This window comes from Eucyclogobius newberryi, unplaced genomic scaffold, assembly GCF_026437365.1.
Source record: "Eucyclogobius newberryi isolate DKJ021-1_F unplaced genomic scaffold, fEucNew1.0.hap1 SCAF_8, whole genome shotgun sequence".
Lineage (NCBI taxonomy): Eukaryota > Metazoa > Chordata > Actinopteri > Gobiiformes > Gobiidae > Eucyclogobius > Eucyclogobius newberryi.
This window is the reverse complement of record NW_027316500.1, coordinates 31,638,770-31,650,317: the sequence shown is the minus strand read 5'-3', so window position 1 is coordinate 31,650,317 and position 11,548 is coordinate 31,638,770. Positions and strand designations below refer to the sequence as shown.

General features: G+C 38.6%; 1 protein-coding gene across 1 annotated transcript; it reads right to left on the bottom strand.

Moving 5' to 3' along the window:
• Positions 1 to 3,117: 3,117 nt before the first annotated feature.
• On the bottom strand, positions 3,118 to 4,196 carry hcar1-3 (hydroxycarboxylic acid receptor 1-3). The gene has a single exon (XM_072437166.1). It carries the CDS (start codon positions 4,169 to 4,171, stop codon positions 3,230 to 3,232), a length of 942 nt encoding a protein of 313 aa, XP_072293267.1. The 5' UTR covers positions 4,172 to 4,196; the 3' UTR covers positions 3,118 to 3,229.
• Between the last annotated feature and the right edge of the window lie 7,352 nt (positions 4,197 to 11,548).

Sequence of the window (11,548 nt, the reverse complement as noted above, 5' to 3'; positions counted from 1 at the left end):
ATGATTGCTACAGGACTAATCGGCAGTCCACGCCACGAGGAAATGAGACTCAGATTTGGGCCAAAAAATCGTCCATTCAACCTTTAAATTTAAGAAAGTATTTAGGATTAAATTAAACATAAAATGGTTGTTTCTTAACAGATATTTCCACCAGATCACTTTATTACCTTAAACAATTGCTCTTTCTGTGCTAGAATTAATAAGAGATTGTCCAAAGTGGAGTAATAGTTTGTGTTAGATTTGGTCTCTCACCTGTGCAAATATTTACAGTTTTGCTTGAACGCATTTTTCCATTTTGAATTCCTGGTTCGCAACCGTTTACGCGTCAAGTCTGCGGGAAATCGTTTTCTGATTAAACAAACACACTTCAGACCAGCGCGATGCAGCGTGATTCTATCATTATCAAACCCAAAAGGCCGAGGATAAAACCAGGACTAAAGCGCGATCAAACCAAGTCTGAACCAGGTCCAAACCAGCGAAAACCGGGTTCAAACCAGCAAAAAACAGGTCCAAACTGGAAAAAACAGGTCCAAACCAGGAAAAAACAGGTCCAAACCTGCAAAAACCAGGTCCAAACTGGCAAAAACCAGGTCCAAACCAGCAAAAAACAGGTCCAAACCAGGAAAAAACAAGTCCAAACCTGCAAAAACCAGGTCCAACCCAGCAAAACCCAGGTCCAAACCAGCAAAAACAGGTCCAAATCAGCAAAAACAGGTCCAAACCAGGAAAAATCAGGTCCAAACCAGCAAAAACTAGGTCCAAACTGGCAAAAAACAGGTCCAAACCAGCAAAAACCAGGTCCAACCCAGGAAAAAACAAGTCCAAACCTGCAAAAACCAGGTCCAACCCAGCAAAACCCAGGTCCAAACCAGCAAAAACAGGTCCAAATCAGCAAAAACAGGTCCAAACCAGGAAAAATCAGGTCCAAACCAGCAAAAACTAGGTTCAAACTGGCAAAAACCAGGTCCAAACCAGCAAAAACCAGGTCCAACCCAGCAAAACCCAGGTCCAAACCAGCAAAAAACAGGTCCAAATCAGCAAAAACAGGTCCAAACCAGGAAAAATCAGGTCCAAACCAGCAAAAGCCAGGTCCAAACTGGCAAAAACCAGGTCCAAACCAGCAAAAACAGGTCCAACCCAGGAAAAATCAGGTCCAAACCAGCAAAAACCAGGTCCAAACTGGCAAAAAACAGGTCCAAACCAGCAAAAAACAGGTCCAAACCAGGAAAAAACAGGTCCAAACCTGCAAAAACCAGGTCCAACCCAGCAAAACCCAGGTCCAAACCAGCAAAAAACAGGTCCAAATCAGCAAAAAACTAGGTCCAAACTGGCAAAAACCAGGTCCAAACCAGCAAAAACCAGGTCCAACCCAGCAAAACCCAGGTCCAAACCAGCAAAAAACAGGTCCAAATCAGCAAAAACAGGTCCAAACCAGGAAAAATCAGGTCCAAACCAGCAAAAGCCAGGTCCAAACTGGCAAAAACCAGGTCCAAACCAGCAAAAACAGGTCCAACCCAGCAAAAACCAGGTCCAACCCAGCAAAACCCAGGTCCAAACCAGCAAAAAACAGGTCCAAATCAGCAAAAAACAGGTCCAAACCAGGTCCAAACCAGCAAAAACTAGGTCCAAACCAGCAAAAAACAGGTCCAAACCAGCAAAAAAACAGGTCCAAACCAGCAAAAAACAGGTCTAAACCAGCAAAAATCAGGTCCAAACCAGCAAAACCCAGGTCCAAACCAGCAAAAACCAGGTCCAAACCAGCAAAACACAGGTCCAATCCAGCAAAACACAGATCTAAACCAGCAAAAACCAAGTCCAAACCAGCAGAAACCAGGTCCAAACCAGCTAATACCAGGTCCAAACCAGGTCCAAACCAGCAAAAACCAGGTCCAAACCAGGTCCAAACCAGGTCCAAACCAGGTCCAAACCAGGTCCAAACCAGGTCCAACCCAGGATTTAGTCTTGATAAAAACGAATGAATCGTGATGAAAACAAGGTCAGAATTTCAAAACAGACGCAGTCGAGAAACTGAACCAGGTCCAAACTGTGACAAAAGGTCTGAACTGTCGTAAATCAGGCCTGAACTTTCATCAAACTAGAAATAAAGAAATAAGAAAGATAAGAAATCTGTGTTTTGGTCATAGCTTTTTCACAATTTCTTTTTTAAATGCTGTAGTCCCGGTTGATGGTTTATACCTCTGGTGCTGCTGAGTCTATTCACATGAAACAAAAACGGTCAAAAACAGTTCAAGTCTCGCGAAAATGAAGGAAATGAACAAGGATTAAAACGGAGGCAAGTGAGTCGTGGAATAAACCGCGACTGAACGGCGACTGAAGGACGTAAACGGGTCTGAACTTGCACCAAACTAGAACCAAACCGGGTCGATCCGCACCGAAACAAAGACTGGCAGAAAGCTCGACATCTTCTTGCTCTTAAAAGTGACATTTCTTTTTCGCTCGTGTTGAAAATGTCGTAGTTTTGCCGAAAATATCTGCCACGATTTTAGCTACAGGCGTTTGTACTGCATTCTGCCGTTTGGAAAGGATTCAAGTAAAAGTATTGAAAGTCTGCTTCTAATCGACACCAAAAATACTATTGAAACTACTAAATACTCATTTGGACAAGTATTGACCCTAAAACAATCACATAAACAGGAGAAAATGTGATCTTTTGTTCCTAAAAAGTCTGATGATCTTGTGAACTAGTAAGAGACCACATAACAGCCTGAATCTTTTTTTAAAGTGAAATGGGCCATAAATATTTACCAAGATTAATCCATGTCAGATCTAAATTCAAATTGTTTTAAGTCTTAATGACAAAAAACGAGCAACAGTTTTGAATTTCCAGGGTAGAAATGCCATGTGAGTTTGCGTTTCGATTACAAATGGATGGAAAAATGTCATTTGGGCTTGACAAAATGGACATATTTGTTCAGTAAAACCTACAAATTGGGAGTTTGTCCACAAGTGTCGGTGATCCTTGTGGTAAACGTGTTCAAACTCTGATGTCACTCGCATGTGTCATCACGGTTTCCATTTGACAAAACCATCTGTAGTTTTCCTATTTTGTGTTATTCTGTGGTTGATCCCAGCTCCTCCCCTAAAATCAGATTATGTTCCACTTCAGCTTTGTCTCCGATCCAGAGTCCAGAATGTATTTGCAAATGTTTACGATGCTCCGTCGCAGAATAATAAGACCTATCATACAAAGCTATTTACAGTTTAAAGTTCAGCGCTGCATCTTGTTGAAGACACTTTTGAGCGCGCTCCTGAACATGGAGCTGGAGAAGGTGTAGATGACCGGGTCCAGAGTGCTGTTCAGGTACGTGAGTCCGATGCTGACCATGAAAGCCAGCGTCGTCTTTCGGAAACCCTCGCAGTCGCGCGGATTGAACTTTTTTATCGCCAAACTGCCCAGCCCGGTGACGATCGCGGGCAAAAAGCAAACGGTGAACACCAGATTGATCACCGTGACCGATCGTATGGCCTTCTTGAACTTCTTTTGCTGGATGATTTGCTCCTGTCTTTTCAAGTACCAAATGATCCTCGCCGAGCAGAAGATGAGCAAAAACCAAGGAAGGATGAACTCGGCGACGTAGGCGATGTAGTGGACGGTAATGGCCAACGGTGGGTTTTGGTAGGAGCTAAAACTTCTGCACATTGTGCGATTGTCTTTGTGATGCAGGAGATCGATAGTTAGCAACGGGACGCGAAGGATTACGACGACGGACCATATGGAGACGGAGAGCCAGACAGCTAGGCGCCCGGACATCAGGCTGACGCAGTGCAGCGGGTGGAGGACTTTGAAGTAGCGATTGAGAGCCACGATGGTCATGAACCCGATGCTCGCCGAGCGGTTCACGGCCAACATGAAGAGGTTAACCCGGCAGGACACCTCGCCGTAAATCCAGTGGTCGCCCCGCAAGTGCGTGTCGATTCGGAAAGGGACGCACACCAGAAGCAAGAAGTCGGCGAGCATGAGGTTGAAAAGGAAGATGGCGTGAGGCTTCCAGAATTTCATGCGGAAACAGAAGATCCACAGGGCGAAAAGGTTCACGGGAAGACCGACTACAACCTCCACGATCATGACCAGGAAGAGGAACGACGTCCGTGTTTCTGGAGTGTAGGAGCAGTGCAGGACCGTGCCGACGCCGATGGACGAGTTGGACATGTCGAGGAGAAGATGCAAGTGTCCGAATTCTGTGATCAAAGACAAGAAAGAAGTACTTTAGTTTAGGTTATTTACAGACGCTGCGGGTGGATAGGGAAAAATCTTAAATTCAAAGATATCAATTTGAAACTTTTCCAGTCGATTACTCATAAATGTAAAGAAATATTACATTACAAGTTTTTCATGATCTCATGTTTTCATGTAGAAATAAGACATTTTATGTGCAAAAACTGACAAAATTAAGTCATTTAAATCTGAAAAATGGACAGAACCAGTTTAAAAGTCTATTACATATTAGGTACAAAAATATTTACAGAGGAAATTTTGGATTTCTGATTTAGTTTTCTAAATCTGACTTAGATCTGACTAAAATTTCTAATTTTGCCTATTTTTCTAGACTTGAATCTTAAATAAATCGAAAGGCTTTGAAACTCTTCTGCACGTCAGAATCTGGTACAGACTGTTTAGTTTGGTGTGTTTAGGAGCTCGTTTAGGGCCTGATCTTTATGTCTCTGTGGGAGAATATACATTTTAGGAAAACTGCCTTTGACGTTACAATGAGCTAGAGACATTTCTGAATGAAGTGGAATAAATCAAATATTTTTAATAAACAGGAGCAGATTTGAACATTTTGTTGTCATTGGTGCGAATTTTAACCAAAAAAGCCATGTTCTACTAAAGGCTTTTTCATTATTTTCTCTAAACAGAGTGCCTTGGATCTTTTGTCTGTGGGAATTTTCTACTTATTTAATTTTTTTGCTACAATTAATACCCACATAGACAACTTTCTCTTTTTGAACATTTTGTTGTTTCTACGTGAAAGCCCGCTGAACAAAAAACTACATTTGAAGTTAAAAAAAAGAAGATACATATAAAATAGTTTAGTAAACATTTTGAAGTAGACGTTTAAAAAGTAAAAGTATTTCCCTGACTGTGGAATAAAAACATAACGACTTTTTAAAATTATTTTCTGCCTTATAATGGATTCAAAGAGACGATCCACAGAACCATGGTGGTGTGTTTTTAGGTATTTGTTCCTTTTATTCATTGTTTGTATTGGATAGTTATTGCATTATATTGGGATAAGATGTACTGCATGTACTGTATGTACTGCATGTACTACATGTACTGCATGTACTGTATCAACTGTATGTACTGTATGTATGTATTTGGAAAAGTAGAGTTTCTCTCATTTGTTTTCACTTGTATAAATAAATGATAAATACATTTTTCCTATTGAATTGTGTGTGTATATTTTTGTTTTTGCTCCAATCTGGGACTTGAACCCAAAACCTTTACGCAGAATGCCACACTTGATGTACTTAAAGTATCTCTTCAAACTAAACTTTCTGCTTTTCTATTTTCTTTTTAAAGATTTTTGGCCCGTGAGCTTTATTAGACAGGAAAGACAGTGTGGAATGGGGATGAGAGAAGGGAGGACATGCAGCAAACTGTCGGGGTCGGGATTCAAACTCACTTTCTACTTTTCAGTCCAGTCCAAAAAATGTACAGAAAGTAAAAAGTATTCACTGTAAAAACTGAGTAAAGTACAGACACCTAAACTCGTTACTCGTTACGACTCTTTGAACTAAAACACAGTTTTAATTCATATGTACAACAGGTACAAATACACCAAATAAAGTCAGAATTAGCGTAAAAACCTGTCAGAGCCACTTTAAGTAGTACTTTTACTTTTGTACTTTGTTACTTTCCACTGCTGACACGCACACGGACACAGAGAGAACATGCACATCCAGGCTCTCTCTCACCGCTGAGCTAATTAACCTATAGATACTTTAACATAACAGTTAAATCAACTGAACAGCCAGTGTCGCGTCTGCGCAGCGACTTCACCTAAAAAGGCGCTCTTTGCGACGCTCTCGTTTGGTCTGTTTTTTATGGATCAGTGTCAAGTTTCTGCACAGGTCGTTCCACAACGTCAAAAAAACATTCCCAAGTGAAACGCCTGGTTAAAAAAAACATTATTCAAACAAAACGATAACCGTCTTTTGAGCTATTAAAGATACTTTCGTCAATAAGATTTAGTTTTTGTAACATTGTAACAAACATTGTCCCTTTTTAAAAAAAAATGTCCTGCTACTAAATATGAAATAGAAAATACTGTGCTCATTATTCATGTCACTTTATAATAATTACAACATGATTCGCCTTAACAAAGCATTAAAAATGTCCAGTAACTCATAGTTGATTTGATTTAAACCTTCAATCCATTTGAGTTCTTTGTGACGTAAATGTGTGTGTTGTGTGTGTGTGTGTTGTGATGTAAATGTGTGTGTTGTGATGTAAATGTGTGTGTTGTGATGTAAATGTGTGTGTTGTAATGTAAATGTGTGTGTTGTGTGTGTGTGTTGTGATGTAAATGTGTGTGTTGTGATGTAAATGTGTGTGTTGTGATTTCAAATGCTTGTGTTGTAATGTAAATGTGTGTGTTGTGATGTAAATGTGTGTGATGCTTGTGTTGTGATGTAAATGTGTGTGTTGTGATGTAAATGCTTGTGTTGTGATTTAAATGTGTGTGTTGTGATGTAAATGTGTGTGTTGTGATGTAAATGCGTGTGTTGTGATGTAAATGTGTGTGTTGTGATGTAAATGTGTGTGTTGTGATGTAAATGCTTGTGTTGTGATTTAAATGTGTGTGTTGTGATGTAAATGTGTGTGTTGTGATGTAAATGTGTGTGTTGTGATGTAAATGCTTGTGTTGTGATTTAAATGTGTGTGTTGTGATGTAAATGTGTGTGTTGTGATGTAAATGCGTGTGTTGTGATGTAAATGTGTGTGTTGTGATGTAAATGTGTGTGTTGTGATGTAAATGCGTGTGTTGTGATGTAAATGTGTGTGTTGTGATGTAAATGTGTGTGTTGTGATGTAAATGTGTGTTTTGTGATGTAAATGTGTGTGTTGTGATGTAAATGCTTGTGTTGTGATGTAAATGTGTGTGTTGTGATGTAAATGTGTGTGTTGTGATGTAAATGTGTGTGTTGTGATGTAAATGCGTGTGTTGTGATGTAAATGTGTGTTTTGTGATGTAAATGTGTGTGTTGTGATGTAAATGTGTGTGTTGTGATGTAAATGCTTGTGTTGTGATTTAAATGTGTGTGTTGTGATGTAAATGTGTGTGTTGTGATGTAAATGCGTGTGTTGTGATGTAAATGTGTGTGTTGTGATGTAAATGTGTGTGTTGTGATGTAAATGTGTGTGTTGTGATGTAAATGTGTGTGTTGTGATGTAAATGCTTGTGTTGTGATTTAAATGTGTGTGTTGTGATGTAAATGTGTGTGTTGTGATGTAAATGCCTGTGTTGTGATTTAAATGTGTGTGTTGTGATGTAAATGTGTGTGTTGTGATGTAAATGCCTGTGTTGTGATGTAAATGTGTGTGTTGTGATGTAAATGTGTGTGTTGTGATGTAAATGTGTGTGTTGTGATGTAAATGCGTGTGTTGTGATGTAAATGTGTGTTTTGTGATGTAAATGTGTGTGTTGTGATGTAAATGTGTGTGTTGTGATGTAAATGCTTGTGTTGTGATGTAAATGTGTGTGTTGTGATGTAAATGCGTGTGTTGTGATGTAAATGCCTGTGTTGTGATGTAAATGTGTGTGTTGTGATGTAAATGTGTGTGTTGTGATGTAAATGTGTGTGTTGTGATGTAAATGTGTGTGTTGTGATGTAAATGTGTGTGTTGTGATGTAAATGTGTGTGTTGTGATGTAAATGTTGTTATGTAAATGTGTGTGTTGTGATGTAAATGTGTGTGTTGTGATGTAAATGTGTGTGTTGTGATGTAAATGTGTGTGTTGTGATTTCAAATGCTTGTGTTGTGATGTAAATGTGTGTGTTGTAATGTAAATGTGTGTGTTGTGTGTGTGTGTTGTGATGTAAATGTGTGTGTTGTGATTTCAAATGCTTGTGTTGTAATGTAAATGTGTGTGTTGTGATGTAAATGTGTGTGATGCTTGTGTTGTGATGTAAATGTGTGTGTTGTGATGTAAATGCTTGTGTTGTGATGTAAATGTGTGTGTTGTGATGTAAATGTGTGTGTTGTGATGTAAATGTGTGTGTTGTGATGTAAATGTGTGTGTTGTGATGTAAATGCCTCTGTTGTGATGTAAATGTGCGTGTTGTGATGTAAATGCGTGTGTTGTGATGTAAATGCCTGTGTTGTGATGTAAATGCGTGTGTTGTAAATGCCTGCGTTGTGATGTAAATGTGTCTGTTGTGATGTAAATGTGTGTGTTGTGATGTAAATGTGTGTGTTGTGATGTAAATGCGTGTGTTGTGATGTAAATGCGTGTGTTGTGTTGTAAATGCCTGTGTTGTGATGTAAATGTGTGTGTTGTGATGTAAATGCGTGTGTTGTGATGTAAATGTGTGTGTTGTGATGTAAATGTGTGTGTTGTGATGTAAATGTGTGTGTTGTGATGTAAATGTGTGTGTTGTAAATGCCTGTGTTGTGATGTAAATGTGTGTGTTGTGATGTAAATGTGTGTGTTGTGATGTAAATGCGTGTGTTGTGATGTAAATGTGTGTGTTGTGATGTAAATGTGTGTGTTGTGATGTAAATGTGTGTGTTGTGATGTAAATGTGTGTGTTGTGATGTAAATGTTGTTATGTAAATGTGTGTGTTGTGATGTAAATGTGTGTGTTGTGACGTAAATGTTGTTATGTAAATGTGTGTGTTGTGATGTAAATGTGTGTGTTGTGATGTAAATGTATTTGTTGTGATGTAAATGTGTGTGTTGTGATGTAAATGTGTGTGTTGTGATGTAAATGTGTGTGTTGTGATGTAAATGTTGTTATGTAAATGTGTGTGTTGTGATGTAAATGTGTGTGTTGTGACGTAAATGTTGTTATGTAAATGTGTGTGTTGTGATGTAAATGTGTGTGTTGTGATGTAAATGTATTTGTTGTGATGTAAATGTGTGTGTTGTGACGTAAATGTTGTTATGTAAATGTGTGTGTTGTGATGTAAATGTGTGTGTTGTGATGTAAATGTATGTGTTGTGATGTAAATGTGTGTGTTGTGACGTAAATGTTGTTATGTAAATGTGTGTGTTGTGATGTAAATGTGTGTGTTGTGATGTAAATGTGTGTGTTGTGATGTAAATGTGTGTGTTGTGATGTAAATGTGTGTGTTGTGATGTAAATGTGTGTGTTGTGATGTAAATGTTGTTATGTAAATGTGTGTGTTGTGATGTAAATGTGTGTGTTGTGATGTAAATGTGTGTGTTGTGATGTAAATGTGTGTGTTGTGATTTCAAATGCTTGTGTTGTGATGTAAATGTGTGTGTTGTAATGTAAATGTGTGTGTTGTGTGTGTGTGTTGTGATGTAAATGTGTGTGTTGTGATTTCAAATGCTTGTGTTGTAATGTAAATGTGTGTGTTGTGATGTAAATGTGTGTGATGCTTGTGTTGTGATGTAAATGTGTGTGTTGTGATGTAAATGCTTGTGTTGTGATGTAAATGTGTGTGTTGTGATGTAAATGTGTGTGTTGTGATGTAAATGTGTGTGTTGTGATGTAAATGCCTCTGTTGTGATGTAAATGTGCGTGTTGTGATGTAAATGCGTGTGTTGTGATGTAAATGCCTGTGTTGTGATGTAAATGCTTGTGTTGTGTTGTAAATGCCTGTGTTGTGATGTAAATGTGTGTGTTGTGATGTAAATGCGTGTGTTGTGATGTAAATGTGTGTGTTGTGATGTAAATGTGTGTGTTGTGATGTAAATGTGTGTGTTGTGATGTAAATGTGTGTGTTGTAAATGCCTGTGTTGTGATGTAAATGTGTGTGTTGTGATGTAAATGTGTGTGTTGTGATGTAAATGCGTGTGTTGTGATGTAAATGTGTGTGTTGTGATGTAAATGTGTGTGTTGTGATGTAAATGTGTGTGTTGTGATGTAAATGTGTGTGTTGTGATGTAAATGTTGTTATGTAAATGTGTGTGTTGTGATGTAAATGTGTGTGTTGTGACGTAAATGTTGTTATGTAAATGTGTGTGTTGTGATGTAAATGTGTGTGTTGTGATGTAAATGTATTTGTTGTGATGTAAATGTGTGTGTTGTGATGTAAATGTATTTGTTGTTATGTAAATGTGTGTGTTGTGATGTAAATGTGTGTGTTGTGATGTAAATGTATTTGTTGTGATGTAAATGTGTGTGTTGTGATGTAAATGTGTGTGTTGTGATGTAAATGTGTGTGTTGTGATGTAAATGTTGTTATGTAAATGTGTGTGTTGTGATGTAAATGTGTGTGTTGTGACGTAAATGTTGTTATGTAAATGTGTGTGTTGTGATGTAAATGTGTGTGTTGTGATGTAAATGTATTTGTTGTGATGTAAATGTGTGTGTTGTGACGTAAATGTTGTTATGTAAATGTGTGTGTTGTGATGTAAATGTGTGTGTTGTGATGTAAATGTATGTGTTGTGATGTAAATGTGTGTGTTGTGACGTAAATGTTGTTATGTAAATGTGTGTGTTGTGATGTAAATGTGTGTGTTGTGATGTAAATGTGTGTGTTGTGATGTAAATGTGTGTGTTGTGATGTAAATGTGTGTGTTGTGATGTAAATGCTTGTTGAAAGCGCCTTACCTCCTGTCTCGTGGGTTTTCTCTCGCGTCTGCTGCTCTGGGCTCCAGCTCCAACAGCTTTTATGAGGAAACATAAATTCAGATGTCGTTCCCTCTCGACTTGTTCAAACACGACTGGTTCGTCCAAAGAAATACGATATCCTGACGTTGGACTCGGCACTTGACAAAATTCCTTTTGCAGTGAGAGTTTTTTAAACTTTATTGCTCCTGAAAAGTCTTTTTGGTTTAGACCTGGTTTAGTCCTGGTTTAGTCCTGGTTTAGACCTGGTTTATTCCTGGTTTAGTCCTGGTTTGGACCTGATTTAGTCCTGGTTTGGTCCTCATTTAGTCCTGGTTTATTCACACAGAAATACCACCGCAGACAAAGTGACCAACACGTGAGGAGCGTTACAAGGAGGAGGAGGAGGCCAAGTATGAGTCAGGTTTGTGGAGCTGCAAGCCCACGACATGAAAACAAAACACTCTAAGCCTTTAGATAAACAGAGGAGACAGACGGAGATGCTGTGATTGTGGAACTATGTGAGATTTGAACCTGACTGTTCGCTCAATTGAGCAGAACTACGCAAAACAACGACATCAACGTTTGAATCAGAAAACAGGAGAAGAAGCAAATGTGCATGAACGCAAAAACACAATAAGAATCCAAAAGTCATAATAGCCACTTGATTGATAAAACTCTGCACATTATTTTATTATTCCAACATTAACATGCCACTGCATGTCCGGGACACACATCTCTGAAACAATAAATGGATACGTTTAATGTGCTTTTGTCAG